This window comes from Electrona antarctica (assembly GCF_951216825.1).
Source record: "Electrona antarctica genome assembly, chromosome: 7".
Taxonomy (NCBI): Eukaryota; Metazoa; Chordata; class Actinopteri; order Myctophiformes; family Myctophidae; genus Electrona; species Electrona antarctica.
Window position 1 is genome coordinate 38,250,559 of NC_136812.1, and position 24,469 is coordinate 38,275,027.

The window sequence follows — 24,469 nt, forward strand, 5'->3', positions numbered from 1 at the left end:
ACAGACACTGGAAAATATGGACTAGGCAGAGGAGGCCTAAGGGTTAGAGGAGTGCCCTTTTTGCCGGGGCAGGAAAAATGTGGGTCGGGAAGTCATCACTCACCCAACACCGCTGAAGTGCCCTTGAGCAAGGCACTGAACCCCCAACTGCTCCAGTGGAGCTGCTTAGTGGCCAACAGTATAAGACTGAGGTTGTACTGGTCAGCTCCCAGGTTTTAATGTGTGCGTGTTTATGTGCGTTGCTGAAAATGAGTACTTGTGCTCAGCTACTACCCTTGGTAAATAAAGGGGGGGGAAAAAAATAGAAAATAAATTCAACAGATCTGTATATAAAAAGATAGTTTAATAAACACTCAGTCATACAAAGGCAGGCCATTATGACCCATTTTCTCTAATGAGGTGAAATAATGTCAACTTTGTCAATGTTTGACAGATTCCCAAAACATTTATACAGTATAAGGTACTTAAAAGGATAGTTCACCCGCAAAATGACTTATAATAATAGATTAGTCACACCATGGAGTTCAACGGAAATGTTTTGTCACATTCCTAAGCCAATAATTTGATGGCAGGCGGAGTCTGTTTCGGTCATCAAATTATTGGCTTAGGAATGCAACAAAAAAACTAATATCCATGAATTCAAAGCTTCATGGGGCAAGTAATCGATGGAAAGTCATTTTGTTGGCTGAACTATCCCTTTAACTAGCTTGTTGATAAAAACAAGAAGCACTAGTCTGGCACTGGAAGAAAGCCACTAGCTAGTGGGTTGAACTGTTCTGATTTGAGTTATCAACATCTGTAGCTCACACAGCTTGGAATCCAGCCAGTGTGGACGTGGGGAAGCGGTGTTGGCATGGCCCTCAGTGAGAGCCCCCAGGGCCTTCAAAGCACTCTCGGCTGTCTGGATGCAGTGTCTGTACTCCTCCTCTGTGTTGGTCTCCTGCCGCGCTCTCTTTGAACAGGGCTGAGAGAACGACACACGTGTCACATGATTACACTTGAAGAAACATCTGTCTTTCTGTCTGACTTAACCACTTAAACCCTATTCAGTAAATGTAAAAGTAAATAGATCTACAAGCTGACAACACGCCGCAATGCATTGTGAGCTTATAGATCTATTGTTTTGTCATTTTCAATGACAAGCCCAAAATAGAGATGCCAGGTTTAAAGTGGTTTAAACTGTGATGGAATTGCTAGACAAAGTCTCGCTTTTACTAGCTGAATCATATGTTGATCTGGATGAATACAGTATAATCCAAGCTTTAGTCCCAAAGGAAATGTGTTTTCTTATAGCATTATAAAAAATGTAAGATGACTTTAACGCAATCAACAGAAACAGCTCAGTATTTGAGAAATGAAAAGCTGCATGGTCAGAAAGTTGACGTTTTGAATCGTTAACTCCTAAACGGTTACCAGTGAGGTGCTCTTGAGAGCATGACACGTAACCCACAAAGCGCTCCAGTGGAGTAGCACAGTATAAGAACTGTTAGGACCGATGAGTGCAAGAGATTAGGTTAGCGTGATGCGATTGTGAACTATATGGATGTGAAGCAGGGGGCTTCTTTAAAAGAGCATAAAAACATCATTATGCCACTCACCTCCTCTGTGTCAGTGGAGGCCAGAACAGCGGAACTGCTTTCAACAGTTTTGTTATTACTCTCCAGCCACTCATTGTGTTGCTCAATAACTGGCGTCTCCAACCTGAGTCTCTCTCTCCGCGCCTCCACCACTTCCTGGCCATTTATGGTCTACAAGAAAAGTATTAATAAATGCCATTGTTCGATTCCTGTCTGTTATCCCATCAAACAGACAGATCATCCTAATGAAACGTGCTGGCGCCGATTACCTTGCTTAGATAATTCACAACTTTGTTTTTGGTGTCCTCCTCAGACAAGCTCTGGGAGATCACGACTTCATGATTTGTGATCTAGAACATCAGGATAGCACATTATTCACTCCACCACCAATATATAGTTTTTATTTATTTTCTTGTAAATATATGTGTCAAGATGTGTATTATTTCCCCCAGTATTACCTCTGCAAACTGAGCAAAGGCCTCCAGGGCATGTTGGTGCAGCAGCCACGATGTCTCAGCCAGCAGGGCTCCAAACAGACTACTGAGCCTGGGCAAGGCCTGGTTCTGAGGGACAAAGTCACATATAATAGTAAGCTATGAAATGACAATACTCATCCACAAAAGGTTACAGGGAGCTCTTTGTGGTCATATGAGATTTCTGTCACCACTACGTTTCTACAAAACAGAAGTGGGGGAGTGGTTAAACAACAAAAGGTAACTAAACTACTCTGGCCAAGTCAAAGTCCAGATCTAAATCCTATCAAGAATCTGGCAGTTTGACAATATGCTTTCTATGATCCATCCAACCAACCAGAACCACCAGGAGCAAAATCTACCAAGATGAATTGGGAAAATGGCTATCAAAAATGCTTTCATTAAATATATGGAATCTCTAGTAATGGTCCTTGTTTTTAGTACCTGGCTCTCATGAGAGATGAAAATCTTCCCTAGAGAGGCCATAAACTCCAGGGCAGCCAGCACCAGCTCATCGGGACACTTCGGAGACACCAGTGCACTGACACACACCAAAGCCTGACACACACAAAAAGAAACAAAGACAATCTGTAGTAGTCATCCGACGTTTTTGACATTAATATGACATGTGTAACAGGCAGTAGTGGCACACCTGACATATGACTTGAGGTTCAATGCTTTTGACCAACATGGCAGATATGGACAGGAGCAGTCGCAGCGTGCACTGCAACACAGGGTGAGTCTCCACCTAAAAGCGTCACAGGGTGAAGGGGACAATCATGATACAGACAAAGAGTTTTGAGGCACTTTACTGGAGTACTTCCAATCTTCAGTACTTTTACTCTACCACTACATCTCATAGCAACTAGTTACTTTGTAGATTTTGATTATTATTACAAACATAACCCATTGCCCTCTTCAGCCCTATACCATTTGCAAATAGCTGAAATAGGCGATTTGTATACATTTGTAAACTTGTGAAACGGGACACCAATACCTTCACTCAAAGTGTTTATGCATTGCAGTAGTTACTTTTACTTAAGTAAGAAATGCGAGAACTCTTTCCACCACTGTGTATATATTTAATGTTGATGTCCGTCCGTGCGTGCGTGGCCCTTACCTGCAAAGGACACATGCGTAACCAGAGCTGTGTGACTACCTTCAGCGTGGACAACACACACTGCTCCTCAGGAGGCGATCCACCTCGAGCCACCACTAAGAGGAGCGACAGTACCCCATTCTGGACACCAGAGGGAGATCATAATTACACACATGCACCATAACACAGTCTAATGTTTCATTGGAATTAGTTGTATTTATTTGCAGATAATTTTCTCCATCCAGTCCTTGGATTTCTCAAAAATCACATATTAGTATGCTGATAGTGTCCAACTTCCAAATCTTTTTAATACAATGTCAATAACTGCTGCTAACCAGATGGTATGAACTGTCAACTGAGCCATTTCTTGAAAATAACAATGAAAGTGGGTGGGATGATAGCAGGTCTACAAGATCAAGACTGTGACCTGCAATCGTTTGTCCACATTTTTCCAGAACATGTATCCATTTCAAGAAATACAAAACTGTCTTCGGTTTCTTGAGATCTTGAGTCACTCACTCACTTGGGCAAAAGTCTCACCAGAGAATTGCATGAATTGAAAGCTTCTTGTGTATAATTCTTGGAACTAATCTATAGGTGAGTCAATTTAGGAAGAAATATCCCTTAACCCCAAAAAAGTTGATACACAAGGTTTTTCAATGGATTCTGGTAGCATTGGGCATGCTAAATAACATACTAAAAGTCTACCAAAATCTACTCTCCAGAAAGCCGTCATTTTCAAGATTGCGTCCCAGACAGAGTTTAAAATGGCCATATATCAAATGGGAAAACATTTTCAAAGTATTTTTCAACTTATTCTAGTACCTCTGGACATGCTTAAGAACATACTACAAATTTAGGAAAATATACCTTTGGGAAAGGCGTCATTTCCAAGATGACGTTAAAAATGGCAGGCTTATAAAGCTTATAAACAGCTATACTGTATATCTCAATTGAAAAGAAATATACAAAGGGGTTTTCACTTGATTCTTGTACCCGTAGACATGCTTATGAACATACAGAAGATTTAGGAAAATACACCTTCCGGAAAGGCTTCATTTTCAAGATGCCATTCAAAATGGAAGCTGGCACCGCTATACTGTATATCTCAATAGAAAAAATTGATACAAAAGATTTTTCACTTGATTCTGGTAGTATTGGCCATGCTAAATAGCATACTAAAAGTTTACCAAAATCTACCTTCAGGAAAGGCTTCATTTTCAAGATGACGTCCAACATGGCAGCCGTGGCAGCCAGCCAAGCTTAAATTGGCTATACTGTATATCTCAATAGAATATATTTATATTAATGATTTGTCACTTGATTCTGGTACCCGTGGACATGCTTATGAACATAACAAAAATCTAGGAAAATATACCTTTGGGAAAGGCTTCATTTTCAAGATGGTGTCCAAAACGGCGTCCGGGAGCTTAAAATTGCTATATATCAATCCATCTTGAAAATGAAGCCTTTCCTGAAGGTAGATTTTGGTAGACTTTTAGTATGTTATTTAGCATGGCCAATACTACCAGAATCAAGTGAAAAATCTTTTGTATCAATTTTTTCTATTGAGATATACAGTATAGCGGTGCCAGCTTCCATTTTGAACGGCATCTTGAAAATGAAGCCTTCCGGAAGGTGTATTTTCTTAAATCTTCTGTATGTTCATAAGCATGTCTACAGGTACAAGAATCAAGTGAAAAACCTTTTGTATATTTCTTTTCAATTGAGATATACAGTATAGCTGTTTATAAGCTTTATAAGCCTGCCATTTTTAACGTCATCTTGGAAATGACGCCTTTCCCAAAGGTATATTTTCCTAAATTTGTAGTATGTTCTTAAGCATGTCCAGAGGTACTAGAATAAGTTGAAAAATACTTTGAAAATGTTTTCCCATTTGATATATGGCCATTTTAAACTCTGTCTGGGACGCAATCTTGAAAATGACGGCTCTCTGGAGAGTAGATTTTGGTAGACTTTTAGTATGTTATTTAGCATGCCCAATACTACCAGAATCCATTGAAAAACCTTTTGTATCAATTTTTTGGGGGTTAAACCTTATATTGATTCACCTACTAATTGAAGTGCCAGAGGGAGGGCCCGGGGGTGGGGGAAGCTTTCCAGAAATGTAAGATCAGGTCAAAGCGTCAACCACAGGACAATAAACTACCCTCATCAGTCACATTCCTTTGATTGTATAAACTTTCTGGCACACATCGTATTTGACCTGAGTAACCATCCACACCCCTCTGGCATCTCCAAGAGAAAGATGATGAGGCGCATTTGTAAACACTATTCGATACCGCCAGACCACCTCCTCCTCTACAACCACCGGAAGATCAAGGTCAATAATAATGTCCATCTTACTCTCTTGGTCTATTTCAGCAGCATTTCTAAGGCCAGTAGACCAAGCCTGAATGATGTACATGAAAAACAGTTCTACATGCTCAGACTGCGTTGTCATGAGCATGTATCACATTGGTGGAAACATCGGTATCGATGGTTGAGGACAGTGGTTCCCAAAGTGGGGTCCTTGAGGGAGTTTCAGGGGGTCCCCAGTTAAATGATAGTTAGGAACCAAATGGACCATTATGGGTCTGTAACTCTGAGTGTACAAATGTTTGTACACTCTCAGAGTTAAATTAAGTTTGATTTTACAATATACATTGGGGTCCCAGAGATAGAAATGCCATTAAATTAGGGACCGTAGCCTAATTCAGGTCAAACCGGTGGCCCTTGACATGTAAATGGTTGAAAGTCACTGCTAGAGCCACACAAATCTTCTCTTATGGGGGTCCTTGGCATATATTTTCAAATGGGGGGTCCGCAGGCTAATGAGTATCATTTTGGGGGTCCTTGACATGAACCGGAACAGTGCTATAAATGATGACGCATCAATGTTCATGTTATAGCGGAGGGAGAGGTTTCCGATCAGAGCTAGAAATTCCCCAGAAAAGGGAGTTAAAATCTCAAGAATGAGAAGTTCACCTGGTTAGCTGGTTGAGTCATTATTAGGAAATGGACCACTATTTCAGTTAAAGATGCCTTGGCTAAGGCTTGATATTTTTGTTGCACTTGTATTGTGCAACACCGTTTGACCGCTACCATTATTCAATCCCTCCGCCACGTCCTGCCATTTTACTATGAAACCATTCCGTGTGTGTTGCTGGTGCTTGTTCTCTCGGTCGGTGGTGGAAAAAGTGGACCGTGAGTATCACAGCGCCTGCTACAGGCCGTTGAAAACGCTTGTCTGGGACAAAGCGACCCGTGCAATGTCGCTTCTGGAGATAAAGCCGTCTGAAAACAGAGCAGGCAATGTAAGTGGATGCGCGCGCATCTTCAAAATGGCCGCGGCCATTGGCTCAGAAGCATAACAGAGCTAACGAACGGTAGCTTTTAATACGATCGTATTAAAACATGCATTAAATAATACATCGCTGTTAAAACGGCTTTTCCGGGTGTGGCACCGTATGCTATTCTACGTGTCTATGTTCCTGGCAGGCCTCGTGTTAAATCATGTTTAAAACTCATTATTGTTTAATTTCAAGCTTTTTCTCCCACACGGATGGACTTATGGAATATTATTTATATTTTAATACCCCCCCCCTCTCTCTCTCTCTCTCTCTCATTAGCAGGCAACAGTGCAGCACTATCTCTCTCTCTCTCTGTTTCTGGCACAACAGCGCCACTTTTGCCCCTACTGGTACTCATAGTCACACACATGTCACATAGGTTAACACGGACATTGCTGTTCCTTGGAGTGGTTGCACCACTCAAAAACAAATCTTATCCCAATATCTCCTCACTACAGTGGTCACCAGGTTGATTCTTAGTCAGGGTGGTGGTCCCTGGTTCACAATCTGAATCAGAGGAAAACCCTTGGTCTAGGAGTCTCCAAATTCGAGATTAGACCTACTGTAACAATATGGCATCAGTTAGGCTTTACCATCTTCTCATGCTTATAAACTGACCTCAAGTGTCACTGTCCACTAGCACCAATATACCAGGTCTCCCTCACCACTTTATCCAGCTGGCCCAGTTTGTGTCCCCCGCCCTGCCAGTCTTTCAGGACTTGCTGGGTCAGACCGATTATGTCCGACTCAACATGGAGGCGAACATCGTGCGAGAGGGCTCTGAGGAGGACATGATGCCACACCGTCAGGTTCTCCATCTGAGAGGGAGGGAAGCGCTCCACCAACTCCATCTAAAAGAAGCAGAAACATGCATAAGTGGGATTACCAGGAATGTTGTTCAGTTGGTCACACTATTTATTACCATAATGATAGTAGTATTCATAACATCATCTTTGATCAGTGTACATTGGAAGAGATTATTATTCCTGGAAAACCAGTATATGCACCAAAATGATATTTAATAGGTAAACACACAGGCCCGCTCCAGCGTCATCCTCTCAGCACATGCACACACATACACAAACAGAGGAACACAGACAGGTTCCCTCACAGGTCAAAGTCACCTCGACTGGACCGGACTGAGCAAACAATGGGACCGGATGGGACACACGCACACACACACACACACACACACACACACACAAGCTGACTTAATAAAACACGTACACAACACTCACTCATGACAGAGGATGACCGGGAGAGGATGACCGGGAGAAGATGACCACACGATGGATCAGACCATCTGAGGAGAACTTGTGATTGGCCGAGTGGCGGCACTAAGAGACTATAATACTATGGAGGTTGTTGGTGAACTTCACTCATTGTCACTATAGGATGATGGGTCCAGAGCTGATAAATTCATTATGAGCTCTGCGGTAATCAATGTTGGTAACATCTGTCTGATCAGCTGGTGGTCTAACATTGGTCTTATAAATCTTAAATAGTTACTGTAGGTAGTGATGTTACAAAGTTGAGTGCTCTCCAAACAGATTTCCTTAACAGCACTCACATAAAACTAAGAGGAACAAATCTCAAAAGGACAGATAAAACACTAGGCCTGCCCTTTGATTAGGTTGAAAAAGGTTACGGGTAACCGGCACAAAGTCTATAGATCTATGACAAAATATAATTAATGATCTTGTTTCAGGTGTATAATGATCTTGTTTCAGGTGGAGAAGACACTAAAAGAGGGTCTAACAAAGACGTTCTAAAGGATATATATTTAGAATAAGTGTAAAGAAAAATAGCAGATCTACAAGCTCTCATACGGCCGGAATGTTTATATATACTGTAGGCTAATTAACCATGTACTGTATAGATAAAAGAAAAAGGATCTCCATCTTCCCCAGTATATAGATTATTTTAACTGAATTATCCCATCTTTGGACAATCTACATTTCATTTCATTATGAGTCATTATCCCACCTCATCATATTTTTATTATTTTGGTAGAGGGACACCTTCCACTTCATTTTATTATTTGTTTTTCATCACCATGAGTTTGGCTTGACTAGGCATATATCCTCCCCTGAATAGACTTGATTCTATATTGGGCCTTTATGGTACTAATTTGACTCACCCGGAAGCTGCTACAATCGGCGCAGGAGCGCGACAAAAATAACATCATCAAGTACCCCGTCCCCCTCTCCAAGCTCTGCTTGGTATAAGAACTGTGTTAGGTGCATCTCCGACGTTTTCTCCCGTTTGCGACAGAGATCAAGTGTATCTGTCAATGAGAACGTATAGGCTATATTGTCACCTGTGGGTCACCTGTTATTTCACCCATCCTGGGGGCGGGGCGAAGATTCGGCTCTGACAACGAGCAAAGAAGAACTATCGCAGTGTCTGCTCTGATGAGCTACTAAGAACTTTGCCATTGGCACTTTCGACGGCGCAGGAGCGCTACAACGGTGCTGGGTTTCATGGGAACCCCGGACACATCATCTTCTTCATCATCATCATCATCATCATCGAGAGAGAAAAGTAATTCTGTCTCTCTCCCACAGTACCATCTAAATAATGAGTGATTGTTTGCCTAGTCAAAGTCAAAGTCAAAAAGACTGTTTTTTTTAGGTGTTGACAAATGGGGAACCATACAACCCATATTACATCAATCATGCAACACGCTATTTCATGAAGTTACTTTTTAATGATGTTACATTGAAATGTTAAATGTTTATTTCTGTATTAATTGATGTGGTTATTAAGAAAATCAATAGTAGACATGCAGCACTACAACGCCAAGGTCATAGGCCAAAGCTGTGTGGATATAACAAATGGCAAGAGATAAGCATTTGGGTGCGGGTAGTAATGTTCATGGGGGGGCTCAAAGTTCACTGCAGGGGAAAGCCCGGGGTAATCAATAAATCTGGCTAGTCTAAAGCTAAACTAAAAAGTTGAATAATAGAAACCATAACATGTTGTATGTTGTATCTCAAAGAGGGTGTTTTCAATGCCTTTGACGGCCGGTAAAGTCCCTTTACAGTTTGAAAAGAAAAAGTACAGTACAGAGACATTTTCCAATGTTGGTGACATTTTTTGGTCCATCTCTGAGATTTACAGAGATGGAAAGAGGGATTGGAAGAGATTATTATTCCTGGAAAACCAGTATATGCACCAAAATGATATTTAATAGGTAAACACACAGGCCCGCTCCAGCGTCATCCTCTCAGCACATGCACACACATACACAAACAGAGGAACACAGACAGGTTCCCTCACAGGTCAAAGTCACCTCGACTGGACCGGACTGAGCAAACAATGGGACCGGATGGGACACACGCACACACACACACACACACACACACACACACAAGCTGACTTAATAAAACACGTACACAACACTCACTCATGACAGAGGATGACCGGGAGAGGATGACCGGGAGAAGATGACCACACGATGGATCAGACCATCTGAGGAGAACTTGTGATTGGCCGAGTGGCGGCACTAAGAGACTATAATACTATGGAGGTTGTTGGTGAACTTCACTCATTGTCACTATAGGATGATGGGTCCAGAGCTGATAAATTCATTATGAGCTCTGCGGTAATCAATGTTGGTAACATCTGTCTCTGTTCGTTATAGTATGATTGTATAGGATTCATATATTATGATTTGGCTCAAGCACCATTGTAACTAGAAATAGGACATAAAACGAATTGACATAATCTTAACTTCTCCTGTGTATTATTCTGCCTGGTATGAGTACATTTTGGGAATAATCATCAAACGAACGCGTGTTGATTCCATGTTGTTTTGTCTATACCTCGTTAAGGGTGAGAAACGGACTGGGATCTCCAGCAACAGCAACTTGATAATCCTGATGATGCACACACCCACACACACAATTCAACTTCCCCCAATTCCATTTAAGATTTAAAATAGGTTTCTATACTGGCCGTCGTCCTAAAAACAGCACGAACAACAGTTCAATCTCATTATGAAATGAGTAATATCCACATCCTGAACCTTATTGTGACCTTAACTCTGAGGAAACGGGTTGACGGGTGTAAGTGGTTAAGTGTGAGAATTGATTAAAGGGACTTCCCAGTGGCGTCACTGACCTGGTGGCTGGGGGTCACGAGGAACACCAGCCGTCTGAGCAGCAGGCCCAGGTGGACCTCCTGATGACAACCCTCACCACATACTTTCAGCTGAAGGCGGACGAGAGACAAGCAGGCCAATGTTAACACATTTAAAGCCATTTAGGCAAAAACTAGAAAAAAAATAGGAAAAAAAACAGACCCTGTGACACGGCTCTTGAAACGTTTCCGCCGCTTGATTTGACCCTTCACTAGCATGAAACATGCTGATCTGCTAACCGGAGCATCGTTCTAGCTTTTCATTGACCTCCTAATATCATGCCTCACCTTATATCACTTCATCTGAGCTTCAATTCGGAGATAAACGCCGCTAAAGATCGCGGCCATTACAGGAGTCTATGGAGCGCGCCTCATCGCTATGCAACTTTTTTTATTTTTTTGCCGGTCCAAGATGCCTATGTGGTGCATTGTCGCACTCCTCTTGGGCAGACCTGGAGCAGACCTGTCGTTGATCCAGGCGAAGTCGTCTGCGTCACTCTCCCCGTCTCACCTTTAGTCTTTTGAATAAAATTCCATTTAGTTTTAGTCATAATTTAGTCATCTGAAATGTCAACTAAATATCATAACATTTTAGTCAACTAAATCTAGTTGATTTTGTCAATGAAAATTTTTATTTTGGCAGGCCTTGGTGGCGGCGTAATGTCAGCTTTTTACACTTGCATGGTGAAAATAGCCGATCTACAAGCTCACAAGGCGTTTTGTCAATATATTTAGTCTTAGTCGTCGTAGTTTAGTTTTTATTATTAGTCAGTAAAAAAAAAGGCAGTCGACGAACATTTTTCGTCATAGATTTAGTCTCCGAAATAAACAATGTGGAGGCCCAGGAGGAGCCGAGGCACTGGGAGAGGATTGGAAACGTGTGATTTTCATCTTATTCTGATTATGGACAGGTGTCCGTGTCCCCTTCAAGTTCAATGACACCAATAATATCGTCACCTCTGTTGGGGTGCCACAAAGCAGAGTGAGCCGCCCACTAACCCACTCCCCATAGAGAAGGATTATGGGATTTGGTAATTGATATTTTAGTGTGTGCATACAGTAGGGAATGGTCATAGACAGGAAGTAATGTGAAAGTTGGTGATAGCATAGCCACAATTTCACTTAAGTAAGGTCCCATTCCATCAGTTTACCCATTATGATCGGTTGACTTGGTCTATAATAAAAAGTCTACACAGTAGTACTGTATATCAGAGGTGGTCGGTGTTAAATCTACATGGAAATATATATACCAGTAAGGTATATATATCAGGTGCATGCAGCCGCCTGGGTGACGGCAGAGGGCAGACTGCTGGGTGAGCGCTGGCGCTTTGGCGTGGGGGTCAGATCAATATATGGAATGAATTCTGTACTGGCCATACGAGTGTCTTGAGTGTACAGGGTTTGATGTCAGATCAACTTATGGAATGTCTTAGGGAGCTATCATTGTGTCTTCCTCTGGAAAGAATCACTTATACTTTGAAGAATAAACAAAAGGTGTTTGATAAAATATGGGGACGGTTTATCCAATATATTACGGTTAATGATTTATCTTATTTAAATGGTGGAAACTGAAAATGTCTAATTGTATTCTCTGCAGCTGTTTGGTCTTGTGGCCATAATGACTAGTCTAAGTGCCCTTATTTTAATATACTGTATTTATATGTATGTACTGTATGTTTTTGTTTTGTTTTTTAAGTAATTGTATTGTATTATGTATTGTTCTGTTGTATTGTCTGTTTGTACAAAAAAAAAGAAAAATGCAATAAATATATTGTTAAAAAAAAAAACTTATGGAATGTCAGAACAGGTCAGCTCCATATGGAGAAGGGTTTGAGGTCTGATGTAGAGTTGCTGGCCGGCTCCATATACGCAGATATGGTGATCTAAGGGTCTCCATGATGCCACGAGGCATGACCATATATGGAGGCGTGATGTCACAAGGCGTGACCATATGGAGGCGTGGGTGACTAACTAACTAACGGACGGACGGAGGTAACTAACAGATGCAGGTTTTCATAGTAAATGCGACCTACGGTCGAAATTATAAAGTCAAATATATTACAAATTACTGAGATTTTAATTAACAATGTAACGGTACTTTACCTTTGTGCTTTAAAGAATGTCACGAGTATGTGTAACTACTAGTATGTGTAACATAAGATCTGGTCATCCATCTCATCTTCCCAAATTGGCCTTCAGTCATAAAATCTTTGAGAAACCCTGGTCTATATGATATACAGTACTGTACGTATGACATAAGTACATTTTTCCTTGTCAGCTATTGTACTACAATGCCGCCTCTACAACAGTAGGACTTTAACGCTCATCTAAACAGACTTTGCCTCAGCCATCTCATTTTGTTGGTATCCACCCACCAGTTTGGCGATCAGGACAGTGTGGTGCAGACAAAGTTCGGCTGTCCCGTACCTGTGGACAAACAGTATATGATCAGCAGTGAAATACAGTTTACACAGACAGACTTGTGTCAAACATTTTTAATTTTTCTTTAAGATTTGGTTTAGATTTTTTTGCCTTTATTGATAGATACAAGAGAAGATTGACAGGAAAGAGGCAGAGAGAGACGGGGGGAGACATGCAGCAAAGGTCGTCATGAATGGGACTCGAACACACAACACTCTGTCAGGCCAGAGCCTATATGTGGCATGCGCCTGGACCGCTAGACCCGCGGTGTAATTGGTCATGGTATTACAGGAATGAAGTAAGAAACAAAACTATTTGCATCTATCCAAATAGTTGACTAGAAGGAAGAGTAGACGCAGGTCACGCAAAATCGCAAATATGCTTGTACTGGAAGTGCCCGACAGGATAGACACTAGACAGTAGGAGGAGAATGATTGAGACACTGTGTAACTGTGACTACGTTTGAGGAGGTAGTCTGGAATGGAGAGGAGTCTGAGGAGGTGCCGGTTCAGATAGCTTTAGAATTTCCCAGATTCCCATGCCAGATTCTTAGAAATCGCTGCAAGTCCTGTGCCATGCCAGATGGTTTTTAGACAATCACAGGAAATAGTTCCATCTGCATCTATAAAGTAAAATCTAGCGACTATCCTATCCTGAGGGACCTGGATTAAACTAACATTTAGAGAATAAAGAATTATCCCAGAATAAAGAGTATAAATATTAATAATAATAAATTAGGGAATACATACAATACAGGATTAAATATTGTTTTAGAATAATAAAGTGAGAAAAAGAGTGAGACAATAACATGGAAGTTACAAGCTTCAATAAGAGTGGAACCGTGACCAATAATCAAAATTACAATAAAAGGGATTTCCTATAAAAGTAGGAAGAATAACTATTAGCCTAGCCTGATTGAATAAACAGATTGTTTCTTGATTTATTAATTATTAAAAATATAGAATTTTACACTTTATACTTGCATAATTGGGATATTTGATTTCATCACATCCACATCACGCGGAGTGAAGACTTGAAATGATTATGAATCTCACTTTAAAGCTGTTAACGTTAGGTCATTATGACAAATACTGTACATATTCCTTGAAAATGTTGAGGATAACAATAAAATGTAAAGAAAGATAATAATCATTATGGCTAGTGCTGCACGATTCTTACCCAAATGTGAATCTCGATTTTCCTCCACAAGAATTGAGATCACGATTCTCATTGTAAACATTTACAATGTAGCAGCCTATAGTTGTATAGTAAATGGTAAATGGCGCTTCTGCATTACATTCAAACATTCACACACACCGGGCGACGGCGGTGGAACTGGAAACCATGCAAGGAACCAAACTGCCCATAAGGAGAAGATAGGTGTTCTGTGTCTTGCTAAAGACAATTCTTTCTGACCTTCCCATTCCCAAGTAGTCGCTCTACCACCTGAGCTACTACTTGGCCACCCTTACAGTATATGATGCTCTATAGGCGAGTCCTGTATATCCTAGTTATTTGACAGTAATTTAGTGATAATTCTTCAAAGATGGGTTGTTCCTGCAACTGCAAATTCCTTATACAAATACTTGGCTATGAAGTGGTTTCAAAATCTCACCGTGCCATGAAGCACCACATGTCTGATGCCAGGAGGGACGTCTGAGTGTCAGCCTGCAGCACCGCCTCCACCAAACAGAGCTCCTGGGACAGAGGGGGAGAGGCGGAGGCAGGGATAGAGGAAGGCAGTCGGGGAATGCTATCAGAAAATATTAGATGGCAATAATGAAAAGAAAAGTAAAAGTCCAACAGCCCATTATGAAAGGCAGGAAATCTGAAGGAAAAACATCCAAATCAAAGAATGTTATCCAGAATGGCTTGAAAGACCACTTAAAAACACCACAACAAATTACCACTCGACAATGTTATTAGTCACGTTAATGGTATCTCCTTAAGCCATATTTCATACTTTATGGAACGACTGAAAAATCGTCTGTGTGCTTACGCTTGCACACAGTGGGTTCCTAGCGTAAGACACAAGGAAGTGGTGCGAATGTGCCTTAAAGAATGTTCCCATGCCTACAAATTTAGGCCCAGACTGACTTTGTTTTGTCCAAGAGAGTGGTTAACACACCAATATCTCCTCACATTGTTCCACCATAGAGAAAACAAGTGTGTTGTCTTTACCAGTGTGGGGAAAAAAGCTGGAGGCAGGGCGGCTACACTGGCACAGAGCTGCACACACACATGGTGGTGCAGGGTGACTGTACCCTGGGCCTGACCTTTCATCATGACCCCTGGTAACATCACAGGTACTCGTCGCTCCACGCAACATCGTTGAAAACTCCTGAGCACAGCCTGGAAGAGTGGGAGCCTTGGAAACATAAGAGATACAATTTGTGGCGTGGTTATACTAAATGTTATCATTTTCAAAAAGCACCAATGTTCCTGAGGTTATTCTGAAGATTTACGATTAAAAAACAAACTAGAAAGAAATAGCTTTCAAATGCAACTTTTAAAAGTGAATAAATTAACTACTGTGTAATGCACAATCTATCACAAATTTCTACACTCTCTTAACTCACTATTGTCGATTTTCTGATAAGCACTACTGTGGAATCTGGACTGACTCGCCCTGGCCAGACGAGCTCACATATAGAGTTATTTTTATTCAAAACGAAACCCAAGAATTCCAAATTGGTGTTATCCTAAAAGGAAATTAGGCCAGACATTCTAGTGCTTTTACGGGTCCCGGGTTATTACCTGGGAGTATCCTCTGAGAATTCGCTGCCCTTATGCCAGAGATGCATCACCTCCTCTGGCTGGGAAGGCAGCTGGGAGAGGACACTAGCCAGCAGAAGACAATGGGGAAGCTCAAACTCAGGACCAAACCCTGTGTTTAAACATAAAAGGCAATGGTCAGGCAAATGGGAAGGTATTGTATCCTTGCTCCTCCTGCTACTACCACCACTGGGACTGGCGTGTGAATATATGGTTGGTTGGCAGTCAGCCACTCGCACTTGTGGGCCAGCACTCTGATAACAGATTTTCTTTTAATGAAAGGTTTGCATGCTTGGAGCAGCAGTGAACGTCACATGGGTCACATTCAAGTGACACATTTATTAGGAATAATGCCAGAGACTGCCAGAGGTGTCGGACTGCCTTGTGCCCCCATCAAAGGTCCGTAGTCGGCAACCTTATTTCCACACAAACAACTCTGTGTTACGTAACTTAACAGATGCATGAACAGTGGCACTGGAGGCAGGATCATGTCATAATATTCCATCTCAGAAGGGAAGCGGAGCCATCATCCATGGCATACAACATGAACAAGAGGTAAGCTGAGGACAAGCCCTCCTACGCAGCAAAACCCAGAGTGAAAATCTAACTCAGCCAGCAGAAGACAGGCCTCTAGTTGGACGGCAATAAACTGCCGCACTCTGCCGGGGGGACTCGCCACTCGGCAAAACACCCTGTATGCCAAGAAAGCAGTTGGCCTAGTAGAATTATTCCAAGGACAAGAGAATCAGCTGTCACATCACAGGTTTACACTTACAGGTGTAAAGAAGTGGGTGAAATTATTTTTTTCACGCATGTGGATAGATTTTTCAAAGTACTGAATTCTAGTACTTTGCCATTCTAGTTTGCTGGAAATGTGGACGTAACATACAGTACAGGTTGTGGACGTAATGTACAGGTTGTGTTGTAGCTATGTGACGTACAGTCCGGTGTGCCTGCCAATTGTGATAGGTCTACAAATTCCTCGGAACACGTCAAAATTCGGAACTCGGTTCAATAAAATCCCACCAACTGCAGATTTTGCTGTGTACTCACGCTGGTCAAGTTGGAGGACAACCTCGGCAAAGGGCCGTAGTGGAAGAAGCTGGGAGAGTAAAGCCTCCATGGGAACCAGGGCAGCCACGTTCAGCTCCTCTGAGAGAGGAGAGGGAATAGCCAGGGCACCGAGGCTCGGAGGAAACTTACTGGGAGAAGACAAACATACTATTCATGTTCAGTTCACCTGTTTTTATAGTATATAATATATACTATACTATATAGCATAGTAAGTGCTTATTATTACTATTATTTTATTAACCCATTTTGGGGCGGGAACCCCTTTTGGTGTTAGCATTATGTTATGCTTTAGCTATTGAAAAATAGCAGATCTACAAGCTCATAGCGCGCCACCGAGTGGCGCGCTACGAGCTTGTAGGTCTGCTATTTTTGATAAATCGAAGAACGACTGACATAGAAACATAGCTTTTTCAGAAAACTGTCAGGATGTAGAAGACATTTTTAGAATCTGATCTCAGGTCAAAATGGGTTAAACTAACAGGGATCTCTCCGTCTCTCTAGTGCTTTATTAAACATAAACTGCATTTTCAAGTTGGGATATAATAATTGTATCCAGTCAGGAGAGATGACTTATGCAGGATAAATAAGTGAAACTGGAAGTAATTACACACAAAACAAATGATCAGACAACGTTCAAACTTGAACACTGACCTACGACTACGAGTCAACAACGTTGATTATTGTTGAAGCCCTACAGTGGTGAAAGGGAATATAATGTGCGGACTTTCCCTTTTTCTTCATCTGATGTAAGCCTGTCTGTCTCCTTCCACTGTCAATGGTCAGACAGGAAGGATATGACCGATCACTTTCTGGGAACCTGTAGTAAACAGGCGCCTCTGCTTCTGTGACCTAAAATACTGGTTCCCTAATAGGCCCCCATTAAATACACATTACAGTGTGTGCACGTGCGTGTATATGTGTATATAATAGGCTGTAAATTAAAATGATAAATAATTAATGTGTACTGTAATAGTCAGTATTGAATGACCAACTGTATTAATTTGGGTATAAATAATTTTTGCCTCAAAACTTTACCTGGTGATCTGGAGGTAGAGTTGGTGAAAGCGGGAACAATACTTTGACAGAAATGATTTGAATTCCTGTTGGAGAGGCAGAGTGAAGACATTCACATTTCAATAGTTTTGATGTGTAATCAGAGTTGAAGGAAAGTTGAAAGGAAAAGCAGTGAAGAAGCGAAGAAACTAATCCTGTACCTTTATGTAATGAATTAAAGTGTTGGCAAAGAATCTGCACATCTTTGTGGTTTTCTGGAACAGCTTGTATTCTGGGCTTTGTGCAGTTTTCTTAAAACAAACGAAAAAGTAAAAAAAGACAATACAACAAGAGCATCAACTCAATCATCAAAACAAATCTTTTCTTTATTTCCTTTTGTTTTTAATGGCCACAGTATCTCTAGCATTATATATATATATTGATGTGAAAACGAGAGTGGCAAACCCCTTCAGGAACCACTAAGAGTTCAAAAACATGTGGCCATGTACCAAAAACTTCTGCAGACAAGCCCAATAGCATCGCTCTGTGTACCGGTATTTACACAATTTTTACAATACTTATTGGGCCCGTTTTAACCTTTTGTATTATTTCATGGTTAGGAAACCAAAATCTGACCGAAAATAATAAATAGCCAGCAAGATCTCTGTGGGGGTAGTCATATCATTAATGAAGCTTTTGGACATTTATAGGACCTTTATAACAGGCAATTGGTCCTTAGGAGAGCTACAGTATAGCTATATTGGATTGCCAGGACCATCCACAAACCGTTTGCAAATGCCTATAGAGCGTCGCAGTCCCGTCCCCTCGAGAGACCCGGAAAAGAAATCCCCGTTCATTTTCCTCATAGACTTTTCAGAAAGTATTTATTTAAAGACGTTTAGGCCGCGGACAAAGCCAACTCTTATCGTGACAAATCATGACAATAAACACAATGTTTTGGGCCAAACAAAGAATTAGAAAAGTAGAAAAAAACAGCACGTTACAACACTTTTTTTGTTGTTTTTCTTCTTTGTAATTATTTGTTTGGTCCAAAATATTGTGTTTGTTGTCATGATTTGTCACGACTCGAGTTGGCTTCATACGACGCTTAAAAGGTCTTTAAATAAATACTTTGTGAAATGTCTATGGGAAAAATGCATTGGGATTCATTTCCTGGGCCTGGCGTCGTCATGAAAGGGGGCGGGACTGCGACACTCTATTGCCCTCAGGTCTCAAGGACGAAGACTCCATAGCCTCCATCATCCCAATTTACAGAAAGTGCTATCAATATGCTTAATGGCAGCTAACATTCAAGGTACTGTAACTGTATGAATGTCTATTTCCCTGCACGCTGCACATTTGCAGTGCACCTGCTTGAACTTCCATTTCCCTGTACTAGCTCTTAGCCCTGTGATTTACTGTGTGGAATTGTGGATGTTGTCCTTTTGTATTCTATTTTTATGTGAGCCTGGCTGCAAAACAATTCTCTCCTTGTGGGATAATAAAGTTAACCTTAAACCTTGAAGATAACAGGACAACAAAACACAGAAATATCAGCAAAACTTCACCTCTCCAAATTCAAACCTCACTCAGTATAACAAATGGGTCACATTTGACCTGAAGGACATCACGAATATGACACAGAAATGCGATTGTTTTTCTTTAGCAGCTAATGCTGAAAATAAAAGATTTCCCTGCGGGGATCAGATAACTATTAAATCAGTTAAGACCATGTTCAATACAAATCATACCATGAAGAAGGCAATTTGTTTGGTAACTCAATAAAAAGTATTTTTTGCATCGTGACTACGAGCTGTGCGACCTCTCCTTTCCATTTTCAAGTTTGTCTCCCGTGGTCAGCACCTCCCCACTATTGGTGTGCGCTCCTACCCTTTTGTTTACTTCAATACAAATTACACATCAGTTTCCTACCTGCAGACCAGCCTCTCTGATCTGTTCAGCCAGCTCCAGACAGCTGTGAAAGGATGCCAGCAGGTTGTCACACAGACTGTTGCTGATGTCACCGTGACGTAGATGCTCCTCCACCAACGACTGGTACCTTACACTCTGTCTGCACAGTGCACACATGCATGGTAAATGTACTACTGCGTTTATATAGCACCTTTCCAGTCTTTCTAACCATTCCACACACACACACACACACACACACACACACACACACACACACACACACACACACACACACACACACACACACACACACACACACACACACACACACACACACACACACACACACACACACACACACACACACACACACACACACACACACACACACACACACACACACACAGAACCGGAAACCTTACGGCTCCCAGACGCGTCCCCGTTTTTTCCTCAAAAACCTCTCCCAGTCTATGCATTGTTTATAACAAAGCAATGTCACTGGCATGGGGATCTGAGAGAGTGCCAAGATCAGTGGCAGCACTACTAACTTGATAATGAATTTCCATGTGTTGGCATGAAGTGCTATGTCCAGGTCAGAGATGACAGAGCAGATATCCAGCAGGCTGTGAATCGCTGAGGAAAAGAACACAAGTGTCTTTGATTAAACAAGTGATGTGGTGGACTGGTGATGTGGTGGACTGGTGATATAAGAATACAAATAAATACTGCTGTTGAAAATGTTATCATAACCATGGAGGTTTATCCATCTGTGAGTGAGCATTATGTACATGCATGCACCCACGTGTGCACATGCACGTCTACACATACACACACACCTGTGACAACATCAGACACCTCCTCCTCTGAGGCACTGATATCCAAGGAGATCTTGTCCAGCAGCTCCATAAGACCTTTGTGTAGGGAGTAGGCCTCCTTGAAGAGACCCTGAAGCATGTCTGACACCAGCGACAGACGGCCACAATACATCACCTCACTCTCCTGTTGGAAAGGATGACACATGTGGAATGGGACAAGTTATGTTGTTTCAAATGAGTAAAAACAAAAACCTAATATCGTAGTCATACATTTACGTAAAATGCCTAATATAATCTATATCATACATTTACGTCATGATCTTAAGTGTTGATGAAAGGGCCTTGTTGAGGGCATTAAAGAACATACAGCATTTCGTTTCAGTAAGGTACAATTTAAGAGTTAATAGTTGGAATAACGAGCTTGTTATGTTTTTTCAACCCAGTACCAGTTTGAAGTTGTGCGTATTACAAGAGTCAAGACATAATTTTGTGCACTAAATCATTTACCTTGCAGTGCTGGAAGGTATCCCTTAGGACTTTAAGGATACAAGAGGGTAAAGTGCGAACAGTATCCAAATCAGGAATTCTCTCGAATGAGCCCACATGACGCACACATGCAGACATCGCCTCGATTATCTGCATCATTGCCTGGAATATACAGAAATACCTAATTAAAAATGCACTTTAAGAATTAAGCAAAAACACAGTGAAGCCTAATTTATGCTCCTTTGTGCAATGGTGTTGAGAACGGCTGAGAATAGCAGACCTGTAACCTCACAATGTGTCACATCTGCAACATGTGAGCTTGCGGGTCAGTAATTCTCAACCGTGTGCGCGACACGGTTGTGTGACGAAGCATGAATTGGGGCTCGTTAGGTTTACTGTAACACATGAAAAGTGTAAGGTATGACCTCTAGTTCTCCAGTCTAAGGCATATACATACAATATGTGTTTTGGACCAAAGCGATGAGTTCCACAATTATGCACGCATTACGAAGGCATAACATCACCTGTAGAATGTTCCTCAGTGTGGCACGCAGTTCTGTGTTCTGACTGGACAGCTCTCCAACCTGGGTTGAGATTTCCTTCAACAGGGTATCAAACATCTCAACGGCCTACATATGTTACAATGCACACATTAGCACACAGAATTATTCCCAAAGAGTACAACGAATGAGAAACTGATGTTCGTCACCTTAGGTAAGACCTTAGAGAAACAGGCCTCCTCGAGCTCTTGGAGACCAATATGAGGAAGGAACATATCTGTGATAACCTTTAGTATACCTGTAGAGACAGTTATGAATGAAGCATCTCAACTGATTCTGAAATTGACCAGGTAGTACAGGTACCATTGGTTTTACTGGCGTAGTCACAAGACAAGAGCTCTGAGTGTGTAATCAAATGAACTGACTTACGTATATGATCCTCCCATCTCTCCGATTTATGATACAGAGAGTAGCAACAGCTAAGGAACACAATTGTTATATTTCAACAGTTAAAATTCATATCATGCTGTATGCGTTTACCATGCCAGGTAAATTACAGCTGTTATAATACTGCTGATATTTACACCACTTTATCAGGCAAGTTGTTGCTATTCACTTTCAAGCTGCAATGCAATCCAGAATTAATTAAATTTTATATATAATGAGTATGTTAATAATTAGGGCTGTCAAATGAACTGAGTTAACCGAGTTAATTCATTTGTTAGATTAATTTGATTAAAAATGTTAACGCAATTAATCCATGCTTGGATGACCCACCCCATACATGCCATAATCCCATCGACTCTGCACTGTCTAGCCCTATCTGGATGGCAATAACCAACACATGGCACAATATAGTGCCATAAAATGCTGCACAATTTACATAGGCAGAGGCTCAAATCACATAGCACGACAACGGGTGAGAGACACCACACAGGATTTGTTATAAAGAATAAAATATACATAATATGTATGTTAAATGTATCCGCCTTCTGACATTTATCTTACCATTCCCACAACAATATACAGAAAAACATGGCATATGTTGGTCTGCTAAGAGGATTTAAAACTCAAGTAAGCATATGGCTTGTTTCCATTGGGGTCCTTCATATTCAATTCATCAGAGTCAAGTCAAGTGGATGGCAGAGTTCACACAGACTATATAAAAAATACAATGGTTAAGGATATAGTTCTCTTTAGTTTATAGTTAGTAATAGTGCTCAGTGTGAATGGCACATTAGCCGCAATTTGCAACTCTGGATTTTTATAATGGGATGAATCTAGAGTTGCAAATTTGCAATACCCATTACCCTCCATTGACACCCCACTCATCCAATTTGCTATTGCGATCTGCTTGTATTAAACGACGTTAAACTCACCAACATTGCAGCTCTAGGCCAAGATTGAATTATCCTCTTTCAATCTTCCAAGCTTTGGTTTCATAAAAATCCACGGTAGACATGTTATGAGCTACTTTCTGTCAAGTGGAGTTTGGAAGCACTCGTTTTTAACGGGTCGCACTGCTGCCTCCTGCATTATGTGCAAATGCGAAACAGGTGGTACGCAAGGCCGTTCAGTGACTTTGACGAGTGCTTCTAAACTCCAACACTTAGAAAAAGAATCACCTGCAGAGAATTTCTTGACAGAAAGTAGCTCATAACATGTCTACAGTGGATTTGTATTAAACAAAAGCTTGGCAGATTGAAAGAGGATAATACAATCTTGGCCTAGAGCTGCAATGTTGGTGAGTTTAATGTAGTTTAATACAAGCAGATCGCAAAAGCAAATTGGATGAATGGGGAGTCAATGGAGGGTATTGCAACTCTAGATTCATCCCATTATTTAAAAAATCTAGAGTTGCAAATTGCAGAATGGCACATTAGTACTGAGTGCCTGAAGCTTATAAGGGCAAAGGGCAAAGTTTGGAAGAGCAGCAGAAGTTAGTGCTCCTGCTCTCTCTACACTTCAGTTCAACAAATTGTATTTTTTTCTCCAATATGTGGTTGTGGTGGATACTGGATAGTGTATAGCCCTGGTCCAGTGACGCACTGGACCAGGGCTAGATAGTGTAGTGCATAATGTATTTCCTAGTGTCAAGCGACTCAAGCGAGTCAGCAGTCTCAGCACTTTAAAGGATATAGTAAGTTTGGGCAGCACAGATGTCAGTTCTTGACGACAGGTGTCCTGACTCCACTGGACCACCTCCTCCAACAGAGTGGTCTGCGACATCTCGACACCCACAGATGGTCTACTCTATTAAATAACATACATAACGTGTTGTCAGTCACTGAGAAGAATAGCTATTATCTCATGAATTATGCCATTAACCATTATCAGCCTTGGGTAAAACAGCTGGGTATATTTCAGCAAGGCAAGCTAGCCTTGTTTTGCTAACGCTATTTCAGTTAGCAAAACAATACTCACCTTAAAAGCAAGCGAGTAGTTCTCCGTTTAGAATTCCTGGGAGTTCCTCTACGTTAGGTTCCATTTGCCGCAACCGTTGTTATTTTGTTTATTAATTGTAAAATGTTCAAATCAAGAATGCTGCCACCGGTGAGTGAGCTGTTGTTTGTTACGGATGTAACCCAACATTCATAGCGCGCGCTTGTTTGTGTCACGTGTGACGTTGCGGGCGTGCTTACGTATCTATCAGGTCTGTGATTGGTCGTTACTAGAAATCCAGTCGAGATTCAACCAATCATATGGCAATCCGAATGTTAATCGCTGAGAATAACAACCAGGCGAAGAAGAACTGATGAGGATGAGCCAGGATGAGCACAGGTCTATGGCACAGGTCAGGGAGTCTGACTCTGGAGTGATGTGAGTCTGTGAGACTGTGTGAGTCTCTA

The 24,469-nt window shown here is 41.4% G+C and overlaps 1 protein-coding gene across 2 annotated transcripts; it reads right to left on the reverse strand.

Moving 5' to 3' along the window:
• Positions 1–324: 324 nt before the first annotated feature.
• Positions 325–24,242, reverse strand: firrm (fignl1 interacting regulator of recombination and mitosis). 2 transcript variants are annotated; one of them, XM_079504874.1, is made up of 25 exons: positions 24,045–24,242; positions 23,760–23,868; positions 22,050–22,089; positions 21,830–21,918; positions 21,645–21,749; positions 21,142–21,282; positions 20,656–20,818; positions 20,368–20,452; positions 19,841–19,979; positions 18,130–18,219; positions 17,951–18,015; positions 16,895–17,043; positions 15,824–15,953; positions 15,248–15,434; positions 14,682–14,764; positions 13,021–13,072; positions 10,628–10,717; positions 7,168–7,353; positions 3,171–3,290; positions 2,703–2,798; positions 2,495–2,608; positions 2,036–2,140; positions 1,847–1,927; positions 1,599–1,748; positions 325–964 (listed from the first exon to the last, which is right to left on the reverse strand). In XM_079504874.1, the coding sequence occupies exons 2-25, from the start codon at positions 23,847–23,849 to the stop codon at positions 755–757; spliced, it is 2,760 nt and encodes a 919-aa protein (XP_079361000.1). In that variant the 5' UTR covers positions 23,850–23,868; positions 24,045–24,242; the 3' UTR covers positions 325–754. The 2 variants fall into 2 exon arrangements, with proteins under 2 accessions (XP_079361000.1, XP_079360999.1); XM_079504873.1 differs by having other exon boundaries at positions 23,760–23,873.
• Positions 24,243–24,469: the final 227 nt, after the last annotated feature.

Excerpts from the sequence above, each read along its gene's own strand:
- firrm (XM_079504874.1), bottom strand. The coding sequence starts at position 23,849 with ATGTCGCAGACCACTCTGTTGGAGGAGGTGGTCCAGTGGAGTCAGGAC. Across the intron at positions 14,765-15,247 it reads CAGCTTTTTTCCCCACACTG|GAGCTCTGTTTGGTGGAGGC; the intron begins GTAAAGACAACA and ends CCTCTGTCCCAG. Across the intron at positions 2,799-3,170 it reads TACGCATGTGTCCTTTGCAG|GTGGAGACTCACCCTGTGTT; the intron begins GTAAGGGCCACG and ends TGACGCTTTTAG.